At 42.8% G+C, this 25718-nt stretch overlaps 1 protein-coding gene across 3 annotated transcripts in view; it reads right to left on the bottom strand.

Annotated features, from left to right (window-relative positions):
* dennd2b (DENN domain containing 2B) overlaps nt 1-25718 on the bottom strand; it is a 50048-nt gene that overhangs the window by 1013 nt on the left and 23317 nt on the right. For all 3 annotated transcript variants that reach the window (XM_030044319.1, XM_030044310.1, XM_030044321.1), the window contains exons 5-18: nt 21220-21344; nt 20612-20827; nt 19543-19639; nt 19322-19366; nt 18636-18820; nt 17881-17990; nt 17280-17349; nt 15565-15642; nt 13778-13918; nt 12293-12441; nt 5085-5262; nt 2841-2882; nt 2593-2704; nt 53-292 (exon numbers count right to left, since the gene is read on the bottom strand). In XM_030044319.1, coding sequence (XP_029900179.1) covers nt 53-292; nt 2593-2704; nt 2841-2882; nt 5085-5262; nt 12293-12441; nt 13778-13918; nt 15565-15642; nt 17280-17349; nt 17881-17990; nt 18636-18820; nt 19322-19366; nt 19543-19639; nt 20612-20827; nt 21220-21344 — 1788 coding nt within the window. The remainder of the gene's footprint in view (nt 1-52; nt 293-2592; nt 2705-2840; nt 2883-5084; nt 5263-12292; nt 12442-13777; nt 13919-15564; nt 15643-17279; nt 17350-17880; nt 17991-18635; nt 18821-19321; nt 19367-19542; nt 19640-20611; nt 20828-21219; nt 21345-25718) is intronic.

Raw genomic sequence — 25718 nt, 5'->3', positions numbered from 1 at the left:
ACATTTAGTTGTCTGACTTTCCTACTTTCTTTCTAAGCAAATGACAGTGTACCTTTAGCTCTGCACTTCCTGAGCTCACGGTCTTGAATGAACCCCGTGAACATCTGAGACTCCATGAAGACACCCAAGAAGCGACGGATGCTTTTAGAGGCGACGGACTTGCGGAAGGCGTCCCGCTGGAAAACGCGCTCGCCACGGTCGTTCTGAGTGAGGAACAGGGAGTAATGGCCGATGGTCTCCAGGAAGAAGCGGATAAAGGCTTCTGACACCAGGCTGTTCAACGTGTTGTACTCTAAGGACACAGGGGAGAAAGGATTGGTCACAGTCTTATCCAGAGGAGAGTGTTGCTGTTTCCACAGTAATAACAAGTGGACACAACAGCACGTTCCAAAACAGTTACTTTTGATATGATAGTCAGATGGTTAATGAAAGCAGAAAAAAAACAGGTTTAAGTGGAATGCATGGTTTGGCTCTCCACTCTTTACCACACAATCAATAAAAATTTACCCACTGCTGATGTGATGTGGTGACTTAAGGACATGTCTCATAATTCTCGATAAGCTCAGCTTGACTCCACTTAAATTAACAACAAAATTAAAAAAAAAAAAAAAAATGTGGCTGCGCCTTTATGACCGCCATTCCTTTTACATGAGCGGTGGAAAACTTTTGTTGCTGTTTGCATGGCGATTACCCGGGAAGCGTGTCACGAGGCGAGCCGCGAGCTCACTGGGACCGGACTTTCACATTCACTGCAGATGTGGAGAAGTTTTTCACACCTGGGAATGTTACCAAACCTGCAGCTCCTAATAAATAAACCATGCATGGGAAGAGTCTAAACTGAGGCTGAAGAAAGTCTTACGAAAGACAAATTTGTCTAGAACTTGGTGCCAAGACACTCAGTGGATATTACAGGAACAACGGGATTGCACACAGCCCGCGCCTCCAGAATTGGCAGCAGCTGGGCCGTGCCAAGGATCATTAAAGGACAATTCCATCACAATTGGAGTTTTTTGCTCATTTCCTGCATTCCCTTGCTGTTTTGCATTACTGTAGGTTGTTTTCAAGTGCTTTTATCACGTTATGAGATATCTGCCATTCTTCCTTCCTCTTAGTTGTTTTCCAAAGTAAATATTTTCAAACAAGCACTCTCTAAACATCACAAGTTAACTACCAGTAAAGGGCGGGATGGAAATGTAGTGCTATAAGCGTGGAGATCTAACTTTAATGCCTCTTAGATTTTACAAACGAAAGCTGGTGAAAGTGTCATGCTTGTGACAACTGTGGTTGTCAGAGGGTGGGTCTGAATGCATCCACAGAGAGCGTTAGCTGTTGCAGTGTTCCTCAAGGCATACATTAAATATGAGACTATGAGGGGAACCTGTTTTCAAAATGTAATAGCTGATAGCCTGGTATTCGTGTTCTGATGCAACGGGAGTGCTGACTTCTTATTTGCAGTGATGGATTAACTTTATTGCCTAAATTATATGTGTCTGGGTTTCCTTTCTATGGATTTGAATGGGAGTCATGGAGCCCAAGCGGCATGGCAAAATGTAAACATAGAATTGAAACTCTCACACGCATGTTTAACAGTGAGAATTAAAGGACCGTACTAGTGGGTTTGAATGTTTGGCCCGTTTACAGCAATTTAGCCACATTTTACATTGCAACAAACCATTCTGTAAATCATGCAGAAGTAGTAAAGTTTTCACAAGATACAATTAAAATCCCTGGAATGGAGCTGATAATTCTCTGTGTAGAGCAAAAGACTTTATTACAGTGATGGAATACTGGTGTGAGGAAAGTTTGAAGCCTCTGAAAGTTCTTTTTCATATCGTCGTGGAATGAATGGAAAGCAGTGGCTGGATGAAAGGTAGGAAAGGTGATATCAGAGTTCTAAAATATGACTGCTTGGTTTGGTAAACATTAGCAGAAACATGAAGTATGTACATTTTGTAGATATTAGGCTGAACACGCAAAATCTCAGGCATGCCTCTTTAACATCAAAAAGCATAAAAATGAGCAAAAGCTCCTATCAAGCTGTTAGTGTTCTTTAAGAGAGTTTGTCTGCACACAGATGTTTCAGACCTCTGGAAGGCCAGAAGTCCAAAACATCTTTGCATACAATTTATGCACTGAAAATTAGTAAAAGCATACACTGCAAAAAAAAAAAAAAAAAAAAAAAAAATGGAGTGAGTTTTATGTGTTTCTTTGTGTGCGGGACATGGTTTCTTGTGGTAAGAAGATGACCGCAGAAACAAACCATGTGTGAAGTTTCACTAATTTTTTCCATTACTCTTTATTCTTCTATTACTCTCGGAACAAAGAACCACATGAATATCACATGAAAAGTAATTTCACCACCTTTCAGCACAGACACGTCATGAGAAAAGCACCACACTGTGAAAACGTTTAGGTCTTGTTTCTTAGTCGAGCGTGACTCACTGTCAGCGGCTTCCGCAGACGACTCCAGCACCGTGCACTGTGCAGACATGTACTGTGAGCACTGCATTACAGCGAGGGAAGGAACCGCTGCGCTAATTAACAGAGACAACATCTGTTTTGACAGGGAAAGATGATCTGTCCCTTATTCACCTTCGTCTGACTCGCTGTCAGAATCCTGATTGATGATGTCATTCCTCTGCTCCAGCGCTTGTTCAAGAGCTGACTGAAGTTTCCGCGGCAACAGCGAGGCCTCATCCTCCATCTATAAACAGTTGAAAACATTTCCATCGGCAGTGATAAACAACATTTGGAAAATGAATTCAAAGGCTCAAACTTATAACAGAACTTCATGTTACATATTTGTGGTCTTTTCTTGTTTCATAACATAACAGACCAACCTGGCGGATGAAGCGGTCTGTTCCCAGGTCCACCATTAAAACCTGAGAGGAGGGAGAGAGGAGTGTATCATACTGATGACCTCATGTAAACAACAACTTCTCCTTCATCGGTTTCTTTAGATAGAGAGCTACACCTTCCACCTGCAGTGCAAATGTGGAATTGCTCTCTGCAAAACACAACAGAAAAACTACAGCTCAGAAATTCAGATCTTAAAAAACTGCCGACGACATTACTTGAAAGAGATTGTTTAGGAATGTTAAGTGAGTTAATCAGCAACATGAAGAGGGATGTAAACAGACAACAGATGTTACTAACAGCCTATTAACAGAACAATGTTAACCATGACGGAGCGAAAAGATCCTTTCATGCTTATCTCTTTTGAGTCTGTGTTCATGAAGCCGATGCAAAGATAAAATAAGGTGAGGTTAAACTTGAATTACTCCCACGGGCAAATCAGGTGCCGACATTACTGCATGAATAACCAGGGACTGAACTTCAATAGCCCCGCTGGCTCCTCCAGCCAAAGCTGTTGAGTAAGAGCCAACATCCCGAGTGAGGACACGGCCAAGAAACTGTGACTGGTGCAGCCATGGCACTGGCTCTGCACCAGCCGCCCCAGCTACAGTTACTCCAGGCTGCTCTCTGTGTATCTGTGTGTGCACGTCAAGTGTGTGAGCATGCATGCACTTATATGTATGTACATATAAAGGATTTTCTTGAGGTGAGTAACACCACACGAGCTTGTAGTGCTGGGCTGAGCTGCAGAGGCAGGTTCACCTCAAGTTCAACAATGAAAAAGTCAGGGCTTGACTTCTGCTGTGGATCTTGATCTGTGTTGATGAACAGAGGGAATGGGTCATGCTACACTGTGCTTTCTCTGCACAATGTACTGTAAAGGATAGGTTTGATATTTTTCATCAGAGCTCACTTTAAAATGCTGATACCCACCATTTATAACTATATATATACACTTTGCAGCTAGCTTTAGTGGCAAGAAACTCTGATGCAGCTTCTTAATGACCTTCAACACCGTCCAACAGTGAAGTCGTTTTTGGCTTCAGAAAAAATAAAAATAAATAGTACCACATTAAATCAATTATAAATATCCCCTTTGAAAATGGGGAATCTCACAGCACAGCAAAATAGATTCTGAAACTGTCTACTCAGAGAAATGGTTGCAACCATCTACACTACATACATCTGCACTGTTCTGCTTCACTTCACCTCGGACCAGGGAGTTTTTGTCTGATAGGTTTCTGACTTGCCACAATAGGGGAGACTGGGGTAAGTTGAGCCAAAGCTCATTAGGAAACGGTAAAAAACATTGATCATTTGACCAAATATTTAGGAGGAAGGCATCATTTCATGGAGTCTGTGAAGGTAAGAACCACATGGGTAAAGTTGTTAGACATTTATATAACCCTAACCCTACGGCTCAACTTACCCCGCTCCTATGCTCAACTTACCCCATACACGGGGTAAGTTGTGCCACGAGACCACTTTTTTTGGACATGCTATATTATGGAAACAGTTATATATGCAGATATATTAGTTAGCGACAAAACTATGATTGCCTTGATGTAGTGATCCTAAATATGAAAAATGGCTCATCTTACCCCAGTCTCCCCTACAGTGGTCACAGTGTCAACTCAGCAAAAATGAATGCTCTAAGGAAGAAGAAACTCTGAATTTCCTCCACAGGGAAACCCAAAGAAAAGAGCTTGGGCTGAAATTCTGAGACCAATCCTTTATGCTTTATATCCAAAACAAAACGCTCAATTTTATTGTGAAATGAGTGACTCGCAAATGAATCCCTTTACCATTTTAGTACAATTTTGAACTCGTTCTGACTAATTTGGGCTTAGATTGTCACAACAACAGCTTGTGTAACGGTAAAGGCAACAATCTTGGCTACAGCTGGTTGTTGCCTGGTCGGTTCCGAGAAGAGGAATAGAAGAGCTGGAAGTCCTCTAGATCTGTTTTACTGTAATTTAGAAGCCAAAAAAGCAACATTCACTAAGATATAAACCCCCAATCAGACAGGGATGAGAAGAAAGAGAGTGGCACTTTTATATTTCACTTTCTGAGTAACAACAGAAACATTCATGCCTCTCGGGCATTCAGACTGTGAGTGTAGCAGAAGAAAAGGCCAGAAAAACCGCATCCAAATGATTAAAACATGGTTACCGGTAAATGGAGAAAAATACCCAGTGACCGTGATAAACCAGAGACAGTGCACTCACCTCTTCTACAGGCAACTCTTTGAGCTTGGGCAACGAGCTGGACAGCAGCCCCACCAGGAAGGGTGTGGGACAGCAGACGATGTCCACCATGGAGCCTGGTAACACGGGGATGAAGGTGTGCTGCCAGGAGAAGGGGTAGAGCAGCGCCACCACTGCATGGATGCAGCTGGACAGGGTGCTGATCACAGGGGACAGAGGGACACACACCATCAATCACCTTCACACTCGAGCCCCACAGAGGCCACACCAGATAAAACTGGACACAACCACGGAAAAAAAAAAAAACAGCACAGATGTTCAACTAGATAATAAAAAAAACATTTTTCCCCCGCCTGGCTGGACGGGGAGTGGTGGGCTGTGGTGAAACAACATCCTGTTAAAACAAAAGCTACAGCCTATAGCAGTCCACAATCACAAAGGGATGTAAACTTAAAACAATGTTAATGCTGGCATTGTCGAGCGCTTAAATTCTCAGCTACATGAGATCAACAGGAGCACAGACAGAGCGTACTGCCACTGCCGAGCATCTTCTGTTACCCCAGGCAAAATAATTTGATCATCTTTGCCTTGAAACTATTTTCTTTTGTGTATATACATGAGGCGAAACAGCACAGCTCCACACCCCGGCTTTGACACTTTGTTCTTCCGGCATGAACAGCCAGATCCAACACGCTGTTCTTCCACTTTGACTAATACAATAAAGAACAGGAAGGGAACAGAAGCCTCGGTGCTCTCCGCCTTAAAGATTTCTCTTAAAAACTCAATACCAGAGCAGCGGGAGAACAAGCTCACCTATGGCGGCCATTCAAATACTTAATCTCCCGCACTTCCACCTAAAGAGGGCACCTCCATTCACTACGAGCTCCACCGCTGAACGCTGACTTCAAAGAACGCAGGCAATTAAGTGACTGCGGCTCGAATCACTGCTGTGACAACACAAAACAACCCTGCCGTGCCTGCAGGGGCGGCGAGACTCTGACGTGTTGCCACTGTTGAATTTGAAACATGTTGATGCAATTTTTTTTTTTTTTTTAAAGTACCAATTCCATTTAATTTCAACAGCTGCGGTATAACATGGAGATCACAAATACCAGCCCGTCTTTCTCACGGTCCCTCGCTTGTTGACAGTGGCTGACCCGCCTCCCCTCTGTCCTCTACATACTGTCCAGCCCATGTACACAGAGAGAGAGAAAATAAACCTCGGGTCTGATCAGACACACACAGATAAAGGAGCAGTGAATCAGTATGGATCAAGACCAAGACCAGGGATCAAACGTGGTATGCAAGCGCTCTCCACTTGAGATATATACGCTTTTAATGAGGAATGTGTTCGAGGGTTGCTCTCGTCAACAGAAGACGGCACATCCGAGTACACAGAAGTTACTCCCTTGTATATGATTGTATTCACCCTGAGTTACAGCTGGAGCCCTGAGACACTTTTTTTTTTTAGAGAATGACTGCAGGGAAGATCCAGGAATCATTACCGATAACATCTTGAGATAAACGACAACCCCTGTTGAATATTTTCTCACTCATTTATCTCGACTATAATGCTATAGGCATTTGCAAGCAACTTCCTGTTAGTCAAATTGCCAAGATGAACTGTTTTCTTGACAGGGCTAAATAGAATTACACTAGCAAAAACCCACAGGCTATAATAATCATAGCCCTAACTCTTTTTCAGGCCTTTTCATATTCACTCAGAACATAAAGTGGCTCGCAAGTCTGCTTTGGCCTGTCTGATTTCCATCTGCCCGCGGAGAGGCTTGATAATTCCTAACAGATCCTGTCTTCTAGGTTTGACGTGTTCCAACAGGGAGCGATGGGGCACGGAGCTCAGAGCCTTCGCCACAGGCTACGCACAGCCCCGCACACCACCGGTACCAAGAGGATCAATTACACTCGTTCCCCAACCACACACTCCTGGGAAAGGAGGAACTTGCAGGGGTTGCCACTCAATCCTGGAAAACCCCCGGAAAACAAGAGGGGAAAAGACTTTGAGATCTGGACCAAACCTTCAGACTCTCAGAGCACGGGTCAAAATAAAAGCCGTGCTATGAAGACCACCTTCTCGCCTCGGTGTCAGCTGAGCCGTCGGGGGGGCTGCAATAAATAAACACTAAACCAAACTATTTGAAAGATCTTAACTTAAATCAAGTCTGCGGGCATAAAGGCTGAGGTAACTGGAGACACAATCTTGAAGGCGGTAAGGAATATTTTGTGGGCAGTTTAATTTTTTTCCCTTCTCCCCTCATCCCTGCTTTTTTGTTTTGCTTTTGGGTGTGTGTAGGTATAGGTATATGTATATGTATAAGGGCCGTTAAATGATGCCTTCACTACCTTTACAAATGTTCCTGCAGTATTTTGTGGTTTGCGCCATTATAACTCCCTCTCTGACAGGATGTGGCTGAGAGGCAGATTTTTTTATTGGTCCTCTCCTCACTGAGACATTCAAGTTTGTGACTGAGAGGGAAATTGAGCCTTTTGGTGCCACATTACATGTGATGATATGTAGTTTAGAGACAGAAGACAGATAGAACACGAACATAATTCCAAGCTCGCAAAACATTAAAAACAAACAACGCAGAGTTGAGATCTGAACAGAGCCGCTGAGGCTGGGGAGCTAATCCTGACATATTAGCTCTCATACGCTGACCTGGCCTGCCTCAGTGTGTGTGTGTGTGTGTGAGGCGAACTGGCAGATTCTCCAGGAAACGTGGGATCAAGAGGCTTAGTCTGTCAAGCCCAAGGGAGGGAGGGATCTCAACGTCCGAGAGGAGGGGGGGTGTGGATGGGTGGGGGGGGACCATTGCCTGTATCACCACATGGTTCACAGCTCTACTAAAGTTCTGTACTGTCTGTCAACTGTGGCAGAGCTATGTCTGATTCAATAAGCAGAGGACGAACGAGACAAGGCCAAGAGCTGTCAGGGCGAGCTGAGCCACAGCTGTCAGATACCAGCTCCGCCGCAAAGCTGCACAAAACCATGGTTCAATGTAAGAGCTCTTCCACGGCTCAAAATAGCAACAATCATATGAAGAGACAGGGGAGTGCATATAGAGGTACAGGATTTCTATGATAAGCTACACACTGCATATTTTTATCCTCTAGCAGCCCAGTTATGTGCTCCCTTAGTCCCCAAATGGTTTTCCCTCACTTCCTGCCTATAAGGCTCTGCAGTCACCAGCGTGGCCTCGGCTCTCTGACTACAGCAGAAGCTGTTGAACGGTGAGAAATAGCCTCCCTGTGGGAAACTATACATTTTCCTATTATGAGTGTATGTATAAGTGTTTTTTGCATCTGTATGTGTGCATGTGCAAGTGTGCGTGTGTGTCTGTGCATGCACGCACATATGCGTAAACATCCTTGACGACAGTAATGTAAAAATCAGCTGAGCGGGCGATTTCCGGGGGTTTCTCTATTGTTGTTAAAAACAGAAACATGTCCCTGTTTACAGCATGTAAGTTTCATTCTGCCTCCGAACGTTACATGCCACATGGAAAACTTGCAGAATTGTTAAAGGTTGTTTTTGAATTGTGCTGGTGTTGCAGATTGTGTTACCGAAAGTGTTCAAGAGGAATGAACAAGCGAGGGAGAATCCTGCTCCTTAGATTAGAGCAACACAAACTACCGTGGCAAATGCTACCTGTGTGAAGATGACAAACATCATAGATCACACAACTGCAGCAGCAAATGAGCGGTGCTGCTCTACATCCACCCAGCCTTCAAAAGCGGGGGAGTAGGGTTATTAGGACGTCAAAGAGTGCTTTACAAGTACTTGGAGTTTTTATCACTCACTTTAATAACCAGTTTTGAATTCACTGTTCACACAGATGGCGACCAAAGTGAATGAATGAACCACGTGAGGGGAAACCAGATAGTGGCTATGCAGAAATCCAAGCAGCCTTCTGCGGCACAGAAAAGTGAGCCTGATTAATTCACCATGGCCATGAGAAAGGCTTTCAGAGGCCATTGTTTAGTTTCCCTCCACAGTCCCTCCCTTCGCTCTTTCAAACATACATTTCCCTCTCGTCTTTCATCGGACTCCTTACTCTTCGCCGTTTCTCCGCACATTCAGAACGTTCACTTATCAAGGCCGCTCTGTTATTAAACATTATTTCACAGGACTGACAAAAAAAAATGTGGCGAAATTTAAATAAAATCAACATGGAGAGTGGTGGAATTCCAATTATGTGCAGCCTTGACAACAGAACCACACTAAGACTAAGAAAAAAAAAAAAAAAAAACAAAGGCATAAACACTATTAGGAATTTTGCTGCCACACAAAGAGATGTAAATGAACTTGCACACACAGTAACTTTCTCAACCCTAGCCTTAGGGCTATTTACATAAGACTGCAGTGCTGGAAAAAAAACAGCTCAGAGTCTGCAGGTAAACTGACATAAGCAATTACATGATGACATGGTTGATGATAAATTTATCTGATTAGGTGTCAAAGTTGTTACGACAGATGGTAAATCATCCTTTAAACACAGATACTGTTCTGCTTTTAATGCAGAACATAAATACCACTATTCCCGCTAAACCATTTTACATGTGTCAGCATAATATCACTAAGGTTTAAGTAAACAAACACAAATCCAATTAACCCGGCAAAGAAAAATCAAATCTGTGCACTACAAGTCCATAACTTTTCCATGGCTTTTCTCCTCAGTTCCTGCTTGTACTGCATATACATTTCAAGGGACGGAAACACACTTTATACATCATGCATGCGCCGCTGGCTAGGCATTTTGGGAATGGACTGTGTCCTGGGGCTCCAGAGGGACCAGCCCTTTTATCAAACAAGTAATTAATAGTGCAGCAAGGCCACGTCACTGTTTTCAACGGAAATCAAAACACAGCTCGGCATGTAGGCTTTCATGCCTTTGTGTGTCTCACATACACATCCATTGTGGTCCTGGGTGCAGGAGCTTTAACATCATACGGTAAAAGCATCAAACGAGGATACTAACAATGAAAAGGCTGCTTTCTGAGTCTAAGCCACAAACAGGTTTCTACGAATATCTACTACCTCCTCACCTCTGCTTATGTTGATACAAACCAACTTTTGTGATGGAAGGAACAGGTTTTCAAAGATATAATAGATTTGTGGCTCACAATGAGGTCACAGCATTGAGCAGAATAGGCTGGAAAGAGTGATATGCTGACACATCGTGCTACTAAAAAAGCAACAACTGCAGCCCATAAATTAAACCAGTCACAATCAAGGAGAGAATCTGTGCAACTTTCAATTCTCAGTCAGCAGCTATTTGAAATTGGAGACAGATCAGTAATCTCTGGGTCACCGTGGCAGGGAGGCCCAAAAGTTATCACCTCCAGTGAGGAGCAGCTTAGACCAATTCTCTCGTGGAACAGAGGGCGCAGTTCTACGTGGGGAGTGAACATGGCGCCATAAGTCAAATGGTGACAGTTGAGCCACAGATCACAGAGGGCAGAGTCGCGCACACAGGAAGTGCATTCCTTCCCCTCGCAGTCACTGCCCCCACTGATGTTTGTTTAAACTGTGCTCTGATACATGGAGAGATTACTTCTCCGATGAAACCTCCTCCCACTCCACCCTCGCCTCCAATGCTCTGAAAGTAGCTCGCTCCATGGGGTATTCTGGAGCAAGAGGAAAGATTGGGACACTGAGTCCTTGGAGAGCCTCTTCAACCTCCATTTCCATATTATCAGCCCCACCCTATTGTTTGACGGTGACTCACTCGCAGATTGACCCACTTTAGTTCTCCTATCACAACTGGCCTGACTGACTGACTTGCTGATAGCAGACACAGCAGCAGCAGCAGCAGCAGCAGCAGCAGCATGGGAGTGGGTGCGATCCTAGTTAACAGCTCCACACATGCTAAAGCTGTTAAGCCCCAGTTGCCAAAACCACAGCATATAAACCACTGTATAAGGCTACTATTAGCGCTGCGTGGATGCGGATGTGAGTATATGTATTTATGTGTGTGTGTGTGTGTAGCCGTCTCTGGAAACAAGCCAGCAACTTAATAAGTCATAAATTAAATCTGTCTTCATCAATTAGGATGAGTCCAAATGCACAGGCTGAGTGGCAGAAGGACAACACTGACTAAAACTGTAAATATTACAACAAGTTAGTAGTCTGCGGCATGTTTATGGAAGAGATTTTTCTCAGTTTTAAATAACCGAGATGCTTGGAAAGTTTAACCCAGCGCAGGTGAAACATAAACTAAAATACAGACACCAGGCAGTATTATGACTATCCATAGCCATGTGCTCAACAAATTTTACTTCTTTGAGATGATGCGATTGCAGCAGGGTTACAGTAAGATATTTATCTGCAAAAAAAAAAGTAGAAAGCAGATTTGCACAATAACTGAGAATATTACTGTCAATATGCACCTTTATCTCACTGTCAGCCATGAACTATTCAGGACATACCAAATCTCAATATTCACCATCTGCTGAAACCAACTGTGATATCCTCAGAGATTTCCACTGATTTTTCTTTTCATAGGGAATACTTAACATTCTGGCCAGTAATTTCTGTATTACATGTGTTAATTTTGTGTTACACCCAAACTTGGTTGATTGAATTTTCTTCTGCCTTTTTTTTCCCTCTCCATTCTGAATAATGATTTAAAAAATAATCTCTAGCATCTCCTGAAACTCTCAAGAGCTCACTTGACTTCCATTGAGAGCCAGCTCATCAGTGAAAAAGCAAATGAATACCCTCTGCCTATTAACAGACACAGTTATCTGCACACACTTATTTATTTGAGCTGAGCTATGGTGTGTGGTTGGCAGAGGCAAAACCAGACGAGTGTCTAACTTCCCCTACGAGCGGGGAAACCATAAAAAAAAAAGATAAGAAACGATCCACGCTTTCACGCTTTGTTAAATCAAACATGACATGTGTTTCAACAAAATAATGAAACAATTTGTACAAAAGGTCAAAGAAAATAGAAGGCAGTGGGCCAAATCTCTTGCACAGCCAGAACAAGATGAACCAGTTATGACAAAAATCAAATCAGTGATGGGGCAAGTCAGGAAATGTTACTAGCATTCATGATATTTGGGAGAGGTTACGATAAATCTATTTATCATTTCTTTTATTTTTACTACTTGTTCTAGAGAAGATTAATACCTCACTCTGACTCGTAGTATTTCACAGCAGAGGAGGGGACTCATGATTCTGTGGAATGGGAGTGTAGGAGCCTCACCTGAGCTTATCAGCCACAAAGATCACCCTGCGCTCCAGCAGCAGTGAGGCAAACACACGGATCACTTGCCGCACACTCAGGCAACTGAACAGACTGTCAAAGTCGACGTGCTCCAACCTGGAGTCCATGGGCCGCCTCAGCTCTATGACCTGCTCAGACAACAGCAACAAAAACAAGAACTGAAGCCACTACAGTCTGTAAATTCAACTCATCAAGGCATGAATTTTCAGACCGGTCACTGAGAAAGAACTCATTTAGGATTTGATATTATGCAGGGAAAGTTCACCCTGAATACAAAAAAGATATGATCTTCCACTTAAACTTAAAGTGGTCTGTCCATCCAGATAGTTTCCAATCTGCCGTAATCCTCCCTGCCTCCCTTCAGCCCATTACAATGAAGCTGGATGACTGTGTGTTTCTTTATGGGGAATAATTTTGTTGGGAATTATTTTCTGACAAAACACACGGCAAACTGTATCTATCTGAGTGGGTTCATACTCCTGTTGGGCTGATAGATGTAGTTTTATTAGTGTTCTTCGGCAGTAAATGGTTCCCAACAAAACTCTTCGCCCTGGAGGGCTGTGGATTATATTAGGTATCCGTCTCATTGTTTTTGGAAAGAGCTGTTGCTGCTGAGTTTTTTCCCATGTAAATTTTTGACAGTTTTAGCTCCACAAACAAATATCCATCCAGCCCCATTGTATTGGAGTACCAGGAGACAGGGAGTACTCCGGCAGACTGGAAATCTCACTCAGAGGCTACTCACATTACCCTATTCGTGCTGCGCCCGAGCACGTTGGACCCCAAAATCCGGATTATTTGACTAGTGTGATCGCTCCGTTCCGTGCTTCAGTACAGTACACGTCCTCCGCTCTGGCACGGTTGGAGGAGGTGTGCTTCAGCACGGTACAGGTGTTCATGCACAAGCACATGCACGGTCATGCATGCAGCGCCCGAACGTGGATATGACGTAAATCATGCGACTGTCCCTCCCCGTTTTCTCCCGCCTCTGCAAAATTGTTTTATGCGCGCAGCGCGATTAACTGCGAATCGCCGCTTCGCGCAATCAATAATCAACCATGTTGTCTGTGTCGTTGTCTGTTGCGTTGCTGCAACCGCATATAAACAAAAGTCGATTTATAATAGTGTCGGGCCATGCGTGTGTCGTATTTCAACATGATGACGTGCATACCGGAGGCAATCACGCTTAAGCGCAGTTGGGCTTTGGGTAATGTGAGTGCAGGCCAGCAGGGGACTGGGGAGGGGGGGCATTCATGCTTCACAACGATACAGAGCAACTGGGCCTAATGTGAGTAGGCCCTCAGTCACACAGAAACTACAAAAACACACAGAAAAATTCTTCTGTATTTTGGGTGAGCTGTTCTTTGAATACAAGTCAGATGAAAGCAACTAACACTATCTAATGAGCATAATGATAATCGTAGCGGGAAAAAGGAACAGAATTAATCTGGCAGTAGCTCTGACCTCATTTCCTGCTCCAGGCAGGAAAGTCTTCACTTTGATGGTCTTCCCTGGTGCAGGGAAGGGCGACTCCATGAGACTCCTCATGAAGGGATAAACCAGGGCTGCTGAGATGCCTCTCCGCCTCTCCACTTCATCCAGGATCTAGATATGATAGGACAAAGAGTTAAGACCTCACTCAAGATGCACAAAGAACCTCAACAGATGTCAAGCAGCTTTAACTTAAACGGATAATACCAGTGATTTTGAATGTTTGGCCCATTTACCACAATTTACCCACATTTTACATTCAACAAATGACTTTGCAAATCATGTGGTGATTTCTCAACATATAATCAAAATCCTTTGATTTTCACATTTGAATTTTTGCTTGAAACACCCACCTTATAATATTCTGCTGCTGTGGCTAACAAAGGCCTCACCATTCATAAACCACAGAACTGACAACGGACTATGTAAAGCAAATATTACCCTGGGGATTATTTTCCCTGGCACAGGGACCATTTCACTCCACCTAATCAAGTTACTAAAACACAACAGTGCTGCTGCTTTTAGGAAAACTAATGTGGACAACTTTATTACAGTGAAGGAATACTCATTCTTTTTCATATCACAGTGGAATGAATGGAAACCAATGGCTGGATAAAAGGGAGGAAAAAACAGCCGCTTTCTTTGGGAAAAGAGCAGAAACCAATAGATATTATGAATACATATTTTGTAGATATTAAGCTAAACATGCACTGTCACTGCAAATCTGCTAAAATGAATTCAATCAATATGAATTGTGTCTAGGGTTTGTTTTGAGGTCAAGTCTATAGTCCATCAAGAGGAAAATGCTTGGTCATCAAGGTTACTGACCATGACCAAGCAGCGGAAATCTGTATACAGTATTAGTAGTGAATGGAAATATAGTGTGCTGTTATGCATTTGAGCACTGGCAACTGTCTGGAACTGAGTATTCCTTTTTCATTTTGAAAAACAGCAAATGAATTTCTTTCCATGCCTGTCTGATTTGTGTGGAAAATTCCATCCAATATGCCTGTCTGCCTGTTTTGGTTCAAGCCGCCTCCTGTCTGGCAAGTTGATCGGAGAATCATTCATTTTCAAAGTCATATGATATCACCTTTCTGTCTGTCTCTTCCTTTCCCTCATACACACACACTCCTCACTGGAATCAAACACTGCCATCCTCTCAGTCACTATAAAAGCACCTCTAACATTTTCCTTTCAGGTGTTCGCCTCCACCATCATCAAAACGGAGCCATTGTAAATCGTTTGTTCACACATGAACTGTTGGGTGATGAGCAAGTTTGTCAAGTTTATTTGTATAGCCTTTAATCACAATTATAACAGTAAAGGAAAACTAAACATGATATTTCGCTGTCTAAAATGTATCCTTGAAATAAAGCAGTTGATCTAATTTTTCTTCCACATAGCAGACTCTTTGTCTCAACAGTCTGGACTGACTCATATTGAATAATCCTTTCATAGTCAAAACAGATAAATATAAGAAATTAGATAAGGCTGGAGAAACACAGTGACTGCTCTGCTTTGTGTTAGCACCACAGGGACAAAAGTGAAGGAAACAATTACTCTGGGAAATGAGACGGGGGGGAAAAAAGGAAAAATAACATTTGACGTAAGGTTTACTGGTGAATGAGCAGGCGTTCAGCAGAACGTCTGCTGCAAGTCACCGGCTTCAGCTGTGAGACGCTACTTTACTACACTGCTAGCTTTAACTGTCTAGGGGTGTGTGTGTGTGTGTCATGAAAGGGCAAGGCTGAGCTCACCGTGGAGAACAAGTCGAAACAACCTAGCCGGCTGATGACACAGTACACCTCTGGAAGTCGAGGTCCTTTCCCACTCGGCTGGAAGAAAAAGCAACAGAGCCTAATTAGACAGCGCTGATGACAGACCCACCTGGTCTGAAACAAACCACACAGGCTTTGTGACAAACCAGCCACAGACACTGACTGTGCCACTGTGAGCAGCACACAAGAACAGCTTTAAATTCTTGTAATGTGGCCTAAGCTGTGAAATTTATCTGAAAAAGACCAAAAAAAAAAAAAAAAAAAAAAAAATACACTGCATCAAACCAAAACATGAAAATAAATCATAGTCTTTAAATCTAGGCTGTCATCTGAAGTGAAAGTCTTTCATGTGGATAGCGGCTGCCTGTGCACAGGTGCACTATCTGCTCTGCTGATCTGATCTACCTTCCTCAGTAAACTCTTAGGCCATTGTATCCTCCGGGCCAACCTTGGCACACATACACACACACACATACACACACAGAAATGAACACAAACACTCAAGAAAAACCAATCCACTTGTCCATATTAGGTATGCAATTTTCTCCTCTAGTTTCTCCTCCGCTTTTCCAAATGGATGATTAAATCAACTATGTGGAGCTTGATTCAAGGCCTAAGGAATGCTTGGTTTTTGCCAGCAGGGAGGAAACTAACTTACTGGAGGAAAGAAGCTCACTTCTTACTCTACCTTCATCAAAACCAGGCTAATAAAGAGCCTCAGCTGTCAACACAGACTCAGCTCGACAAAGCAGCTAAAGAATGACCTTGGGCAAAGTTTGAAGGATTCTAGTTGGGTCGAAAAATTCGACAATCTCCAAGCATTACACAGCACATGCAAATACAATGGGAGAGAATATCCGCACTAAACCTCTGAGGACATACGCACTGTAGCGCTGTAAACATACTTCAGCATACCAAACGGCAAACAAAATCACCACCACATACACAGAATCCCACGCAGCCATGCTTTCTGTCCGCAAGCCAAATGTGAGGCTCAGCAACAAAAAAACACTTCAAAGGGCTCTCAGGCCTCATTATAGAGGAAATGCTCCACAATGACAAAGTAAAGATTTTTCATGGTTTCTCTCCATCTCTCCTCTCTTGAGAAACTCTCATTAAACGGAATGAGTCGATTTTAACTGGGATTCATCACACTGGTAGTAAACCACGAAAAAACTCCACTTTATTTCGGTTCAGCATTTAACTTTTTTATACTCTGTTTAATTTATGACCTGACATTTGCGGCGTCAAACCCAGACAGACTTCACAGCATGTTTTATGCATTTCTCTGTCTGTTGTATGTTTATCTTTGTAATATACTGAAAATACATAGAAAGCTCTGATGTATTTAGAATTATACTATTTAAATATATATGTGTGAGTGTGTGTGTGTTTATATGTATGTATGTATATGTACATACATAATCAATTAAAAATTCTTCAATCATAAAAGCAAATGTCAGGCGCTTATTTTTCATAGATTTTCATTCTATATTCAGTCTTGATCAGAGTGGGATTTTTTTTTCATGTATACCCTTTCTCCCCTGCTGCCACTTTGGTTGGTGACGCAATGTGTCAGTGGCCCCACAGGAAAACCGAATCAGTTGTTCAAATAAAAAGGGTCTGTCACAACAAACAGGGCTCAGCAGGGTGTGAGCAGGGAGCGGTGAACAGTGAGCTCAACAGTGGCTTACCAGCAGGCGCCTGCAGTACCCAAACCTCCTGCTGCCATCCTCTCCAGTCAACATGAAGGAGAAGGTCTCACTGTGGCAAAGAACAAATGTACACGTATGAGGATCAACAACAGAGAGATCAACAACAAAGGCAGAGGGACAAAACGAGGGAGACACACAAAGAAAGGCAAAACAAGAGACAAAGAGAGACTGAGACAGAGCGGCAGACCGCAGAAACCCACATTACTGATAAACCAGCCATGAACTGGAGGCTTAAGTAAAGACTGCAAAACACTGATCAAAGGCAGCTTTTTATTGCATCTGATTCACTTCATGTTCAGTTTTTGTGTTGGTGAATCAGCTGTACTACACACATAAAGACTTTACTCCATATGCCAGTATCGTGGCTGCAGGGTGTTTACAAGATAACAGCATCCGCCTCGTAAAACTTCACAATCTTGTGTTGGCATTAGATATTTTTTTTATCCAGGACAGTAAATTGATATTTCTTACAAGCCCCCAATTACACATTTACCACTAATGGACATGATGTCCTGACAGAATAAATAGACCAGTTAGTAGTAACTTATTTGACACCGTGATTGTTGATCCTCAGGCATACCTGGTGTACTCAGACACAGGGTTCCAGTCCTTTGCATCTGGGTAACAAAACTGAGGAATGGCTTTGAGCCTCTGCTCTGCCTCTCTCATCTGCTTGGTGGGCCTCTCTAGCTGTGAAAGGAGAGGAGAGGAGAGGAGAGGAGAGGAGAGGAGAGAAGAGAAGAGAAGAGAAGAGAAGAGAAGAGAAGAGAAGAGAAGAGAAGAGAAGAGAAGAGAAGAGAAGAGAAGTTTCAATCATCTCAAACTCATTCATATGACTCTGTCCTTCTTTTTAAAAATCCCACTGGGCCTCTTCAATGTGCCCGATGAATGACCAGACCAAACTTTCTCCCATACAAGGTTACACACTCACCCCTCCTCCAGTTTTAATCAGCTCCCATCCAGCAACCCTCTAAAACCTGACGTCACTGAGTCAGGCTTTCCCTTGGCACAGCCATACCTCTCCCTGGGGACACTACTGCTGAGCAAATTCTTAAGTACCTTTAAAATATATCTTTGAATAACTAAACACTTGCCTGCCAAAGAAACGGATCCCTAGTCATACTTACTGTCAACAGGCTCCCAAGGCACTCTGCGCTCTGTATTAAAACTCTGACTCAGAGGAGGCTTGGGGGATGCATTTTGGGTGCATTTACACCTGGATTTTATGCATTTTTATCTCAAAACAATCCAGTCACGGAGGATGGCTATTAATGTCATGTGTCAATGGGGCCAAAAAGAACCAACTGGATCCAATTAAGGTTGTTTTGCTTTTACCTTGGGGAACTGATAGGTGACCTCTGGAGAGTATGAGTTTTTGCCAGGCTTCTTTTTTAAGGACACCACCACAAAATACTCAAAGAGCTCTCTCTCCTGCCACTCGATGAGCTGCAGCTCCAGTGTGCGGTAGCTAGGCGCTCGTCGAAGGATGGACTGCAGTTTCAACAACCTCTGGGTGTGAGCTGAGGAAGCATTGATAGATGCAACACATAATCTTAATAAAATTCATACTCAAATCCAGCTTCATAGTACAGTATCCACATGCAAGACTCATGGATATCACCCTTCGACAAGACAAACAGTCAGGGAACATATTCTTGATATTACTGATACACAGTCAATACACACCTTATAGTTCACTTTTTTACAGACATCAGTGATAGCTTGTGTTCAAAACAGAGAGAAAATATTAGTTAATCTCATCAGAATACATTCCTCTCATCTAGACAAGTGATAGATGTCTACTGGTTATCCATCCATATGGCAGTCCTTTCCAGTTAGAATTTCTGCAATCTGTTTGGGCCACGGCACTTGTCATAACGAAAATGGAGGTGAGAGATTCTTGCATGTGTGGTGAGAAAATAGCACACTAGAGAGATGAGTTGACGAGCTGACAGAGAGAGCTGAGGCACAAGTACCTCACACTGAGAAAATTGAGTTTCACGGATACCGGGATCACTCACCTTTGAACCGGTCATCAGAATCACTTTCACTCTCACTGTTGTCATCTAGAGGCAGACAGGAGAGACAAGAGACAGGAGAAAACGTTTTCTATGGGTCAAAGGGCAATTCTGCAAACATGTTTGTATCAGGAGGACATAGCCGGAGCTCTATGTGGGTGGCTGAAACACAAATATTTACTCACTAATCCAACCAGTGGATGAGAGGAAGAAGGAGCCTTTACCTCTCAGAGAAGGAGTCTCAATGTTGGACATGGACAGCTTCTTCAGTCTCTTCTTCCCACGTTTAGTGCAGTAAATGGAGTTGATTCTCTGGACCAGCTGTAAACAAAAAAAAAAAAAGGAAATACTGTGTTTGGGCAATCTCAGGTAGAGGGCTTCTTGATCCTAAGAGGTGGTGAATAAGAATTTGTACCTTTTCAAAAATAAGCGAAGAACACATGTGCTCTAAGGCTGCGGCAACACTGATCCATTGTGACTATGCGTGTGCATGCCTGTTTTAATTTTTTTTCAACGAGGAGTGTCCATTTGTTGATGATGCACTCATCTCCATTGGATTCATGTCCACTTTGATGGGCCAAAATGTACAGAGAGGCTGAACATTTTGGAACTGGCAGAGATGTTATGGTCCATTTAGCCAGTTGAAATGTTGTTGTTTATTTTTTTAACTATCCATGGTGGTGCATTCACACTCTGACACTATATCAAAAGAATTCCACAACAAACCAATAGACAGAAGGACTCTCAAATTTCTATCAACAGTTTCTATCTCAAAATTCTATCTGAACGGTGACGGATCAGTGTGGCCACAGCCTAAGGGGTGCAAAAAATGCAAAATTGAAAGGCTCCTTTCCAGTACAGTTCTTGAGTACAAGTACCATGAGAACTGAGACTTGAGCAACAATTACGTGACTGGTGCACTGCATTCCAAAAATGTCTCTTCCAAACTACATACTTGTTAGTCACACAAAGCATCTCACTCTCTCAGACTATGACTGGGTCTCCCCAGAATCAAGAGCTTCTTTCACTACCATCGAGCTGCAGGCTTGGAGACTGCCACATCCACAGTTTTAGACCAACAGTTCATGACCAACCACGGTCTTAGACCAATGCTCTTTAGCTGGTTACAGATGCGAAGTTTAGGCATCAGTTTGGTTAGGTTAAGGTTAGAGTAAGGATCTGTGCCTGTTCTAAACAATTTTCCTGCTTCAAAGCCATTTATAGCTCTGTCTAAAACTGTGGTGGTTCTCCATTCCAGCAGCTCAGTTTTGTTAAGGATCTCGTAGTTTGTACCTTAGGGATTCGCCAGTGCCTATGTGATGTCAGAGTATCACTGGTGCGGCCCAGGTTATCATCAAGGAGGCCACAAGGTGAGGGAGATACACCGACCTGGGGTAGAAGCAGCATGTCATCGTGACTGTGGCGTTTGGACAGCTGTAATGTCCGGTGGCTCTTCCTGTCACTGGGACCAGAGAGGCGTAGCGACTGGCTACTGGGTTTGGAAGGCAGCTATGACAGGGAACACGAGGAAAAAAAGGTTTCTGAGGATATAGAAATCTGTTTTTGAAATAGTCATCCCAATCGACCCAAGATACTTTCCTACTCCACACAGAAAAGGTTCTCTGTTTATAAAAAAAAGGTGGAAACTGATTCTTCTTTCTTTAGTGAGACAAAGTACTTATGCACTCAAGTGAGAGCCAAATTTGCAGAGTGGCCTTTCTGTGGAACATCACCAGGTGTAAACACATCAAACAGTTTCCTGTGGTGCAACAAATGAGAAATCTTGCTGTGAGACAAGAAGAGGATTTTGCCTGGGATTCAGAGTTTAAACCCATTTAGGAGGTTCAGTTAACCCCAAGAAAACATATCAGTGCAGTTTTTTTCAATCTCAGCAGGTTTACCTGGGGTGGAGAGCTCAGTTTCCTGTCCATGGAAGCCCAGGATCTGCTGCTCTCTGGTAATAGACAAGACTTCCGACCCAAACTCCTTCCCCTTGGGTCAACATCCTCATATGGGTTCTCCTTCTCTGTGGGGATACATACATCAGCTCAGGTCAATCATCATGCCAGCTGTAAAGCTACCAAATATCCAATAACAGAGACTGTCTTTGACAGAAGACAGAGGTAACTGTGGAGCCAGAGAGGGCAAATATGGGGCAATGAAGGGTGTCAGGGGCATGAAAGGACCTCGCTACGGTTTGACTGAAAGAGATGAGTCATGCAAGGTAGGTTAAAGGTCACTTGCAGCTGGCTAAAGTGAACTGCCTCTTTTCAAAATAGTTACTGTTGGCCCTGGGCCCTGTAGGCCCCAATGGGTATTCTCTGAGCCCAGCTGAAACTCCTGGACATTTCTCTGCTGGTGAGTCACCGTCCAAGTATGCAAACTGTCTGCAAACAGATGAAAAGAGTCATCCACTTAGATAGAGCTTCTAAACATTGGAATCATATGATGATTCAGGCAGTGAAGCTGATCAAATAATGTGGACAACATTATGTTATGAATACACTTATTTTATTATGACAACTGTAATTTTTGTAATAAACATTTTCTTTCTTTTGAGATAATGGATATTTCTAGTCTCTGAGTTCTCACCAACATTTAAAATAGCTTGAAAGAAGAAAATAAAAAATAATTTTGAGGTCCTGACATCTGTTTACCCATGCTGTGGCACTGTAAATAAGCCATGAGCTAAAACTGAGAACCACTGTTTATAGCTATCACACTAAAGTCTCATGTAATTTCAAGGAAATGGGCATGCATACGACAACACTTTCGTCTCAACAAGTTAGAGTAATTGTGGACTTTCCTATTGCACAGTTTATAGATGTAGTTCCAACAACTGATAGCAGAGAAAGAAAGAAGAGGAACGTTACAGACCACTGCACAGCTCTCACTGATGTCACCTGGCACAGGGCCAACTTCAATAAAAAGAAAACTTGTGTAACACCACAGTCCATGTCCATTCAGACATGTGCTCTGAGAATAGTTTCTTGGCAGGGTCTGAAAAAGGTTGTGAGAAAGTGAAGGAACCACAGTGAAGAATAAAAACAGAGCCAGATGGCGTCGAAATGCATGAGGGGAACTTTTAAAAGGAAGAAAAGTAGTATTATCTGTCAACAGAAAGTAAGAAACCAAAATCAGTTTGGTAGTTTGGTTCTATTCTGACCATTTTAGGGGAAAACCCAGCGAACTCAGTGCTTCACACAATGAAGGGCTGTGTTAAAAATACTTTGTTGTGGTAATTTTTCAACCTGTTTGAGGTAAACACACACCCATGCATACATGGCCGCACACAAACACACACACACCATATAACAAGGGATATTTAGAGAATTCCGTTGTGTCATACAGTAAATTAGATTACTGGGCGATTTTCTGTGCATCGTTAAAGCTGAGGAGCAGAATAAGAGGGCTTAGTCGTTGTGTCACAACTCCATTAAACTGAGGCAGTGCTGTAATGAAAGCCTGCTGGGAAAATGATATGTCTCTATGGCTGCTGATGTACCGGAGGGTACTAATCAGCTCCTCTGATTACACACATCCAAATCTCACTCACACACTACCACACACACACATATCAGGAAAGAGCGGACACACCTCGACTGCACACTGTGATTGTACCTAACTATTTACACAATAGACTCACTGTGAAGGGCGAGACAGAGAACAAACTATACCAACAATATCAGCTCACCCAATAAAACGAACACGGACAAAGCGTTCCTCTCCTTGGAAAAACTACAGTGGCACTGCCCACCCATTCATGTGGCAAAGAGAAATGTGCACTGGATGAAAAACGGGCTACAGTTTTGCATAAACATTTGGCGGCACCACAAACCATAGAGTGCATCCACCCCAAGGACAGTCTGCTTGTACCCACATTGGAGAAATTATGCAGGAGAATGCACAGTATTTTCCAAATTCTTTACCACCAAAGAATAACAAAAACACTGGTCCAGTCATGTCTGTAACAGTTTACAGTCATAAGCAGATTAAATTTCACATTAGTTATTTCAAATAATAGTCTTTCTTCTGCCAGATTTATTCAGGCATGTAAGAGCAGACAAAATATGACCAAAACGAGTTCAGTAAAGCTGACATAATGCTGTGAGGCTGAGTAAGGCCAGGGTTTAATGACACAGACAGCTGAATCACAGCACTGTCGGTGCACAAGACATTATTTGTCAACCTGGAGACCTGTCACACACAAATCACAGATAATTAGCTTTTTCTTTTTTTTTTCTTTTTTTTTTATTGTCTGACAACAATCAATCACAAAGCCAGAAAACCAAGATAGTATAGGTAAATGTCCTGCTCTGTATTCTTAATTTTTCACAGCACTCTTTAGGCAACCATCATTTCTTCACTGAGTTCAAGGAATGTGTGGGGACTTGTGGTCCAATGTAAGAGCTGCATGTTGAAACAGGGGCACACAGGGACTGAAACATGACTCATTTCCCACTGCTGTGGCTGCTTCTCTTCTAGAACATCTGACCTTAGCGATGGTAGAAACCACCATTCTGTGCCTCCATTAGCGCCGGCTATTGCAAACTGAAGTATTGTCACTGGAGACACACTCACGTAACTTTCCCACAAAGACAATGTCTTTTTTTGGAACTAATCAACATTCACAAAAGTGCCTGACTGAACTGTGAATTCCACACTCACTGTGCTGGGCGAACAATGGAGGCTTTGTTGGGGTTCGTATAAAAATCGCCCAGACTACTGCACATCCTCGGTTTGAGCAAAAAGATCCTGAGCCAGACACTGATAATTTCAACTATGTTCGCCAAAGAAATAAACATTTCAGTCTAGGCTCACAGGACATTTCCTTGTAGAAATGCCATGGAGTAATATAATACTTGTATAACAAAGGAAAAGAGGCACTTATTTGCTGATCATTGTGCATCTATCATGAAAAATGTTTCAACATGTGAATGCTGACTTTTTTATTGTGCATCACATCCAAGGCTCATCATCAAAAACAGAATTCATGATGTTCAGGCCAGACTGTACTCATACTGACACATATTTCCACCATGTGAGCTATGCACCAGCAGAACTGGCAATGGCAGTGGGCAGCTGCCCTCCGGTCATTTGCTAGTGGAAAGGAATTTGGCTCTTAAACATGTCTAGCACCTCATACACACTTTGTCTCTTTGCATTCAGTGAGCTCTGAGTTGATCCTGTTTATACTGAAATTTGCGACTTGACCCTAAAACAAGTACAATGTGAGAAGATAATTTTGGACATCAAAATGTAGGGAATGCACAGTGAGCTCCTTTACCCCTAATCTACTCTCAAGCAAACTCCTAACAATTGCTAGCAGCAACTGAAGAATCTGACAAAACATTAGACAGGCTGACCTCTGTAATCAACTCTGTCAGCATTAGGTATACAGATACAGAAAACTAATTTAAATTGTTAAATACAAACACTTGACATACACTTGATGAAACAATCTGATGAAACCACAGAAGATCACAAAGGGTAGTGTTGTTTCAATATCAAATTGTGGCCAGAAAAAGAGCAGACAGGTGGCCCTCTCTGGATGTAGACTGTGGAGGTTATTCTCTCTCAACAATTACTGGTCAATGGTCCTGGACAGCTATCTGGAATTTGTCAACAGCCAATTTTTGTGGGAAAATCCAGTCTTCTTAGACTCATAATCGCCAGCAAAGCCAGATGGATGAACTCCCTTCTCTCCTTGAATCTCAGGCTTGGGCTGAGTTTTCAGTGACTACATGCTATCATATTGACTGCTAGCCCACAGCATCTGCCCTGACAATCAAATTGTATCAAGAAAAGCTGCACAGGTGCTAGACCTATCAAAGAACCATCTGATTACTTTACTGTTAGGCATCTGTTAGCCTGAACATAACCGTGATGTTTACTGTAACCAAAAGCAGGGTGAAAACTGAAGAACACATTCTTTTAATAAAATCCACACCCTCTGTGTTAACCACGTGTTTCACTGACTTGGTAAAAGTGGCGCCGCAATCATCACCTGTGGTTCTAAACTACAGATTACTTTCAAAACAAACTGCAGTTTCCTCTTTTAGAGTTTTGGTTTTGAGTCATTCACAATTGTAGTGAGACTGGCATTCTTTTAAAACAATTTTTATTTATCCCAATATCTGTTATCTGAAAGTGGGAGCAACATCTACTACACGCCCTTATTAAATCAAAACATGACTTCATATTAAATGTTCTGTTAGATATCCAGAAAGTACAGAGCCAAAACAACAAAACTTGTGTCGCTGTCCAAACTTTTGGAGCTTGCCACGATGCTTCAAAGTTGCAGAGTACTTCACTGGCTTGCACATGTACATCAGCACCTAGGGCTCTGCCCCTTTGCTGACTGCTAATATTCGAGCCAAAAACAGCAGTACAGTGACTG

Source organism: Myripristis murdjan, chromosome 3, assembly GCF_902150065.1.
Source record: "Myripristis murdjan chromosome 3, fMyrMur1.1, whole genome shotgun sequence".
Classification (NCBI taxonomy): Eukaryota; Metazoa; Chordata; class Actinopteri; order Holocentriformes; family Holocentridae; genus Myripristis; species Myripristis murdjan.
This window is presented reverse-complemented; position numbering and strand designations above follow the sequence as displayed.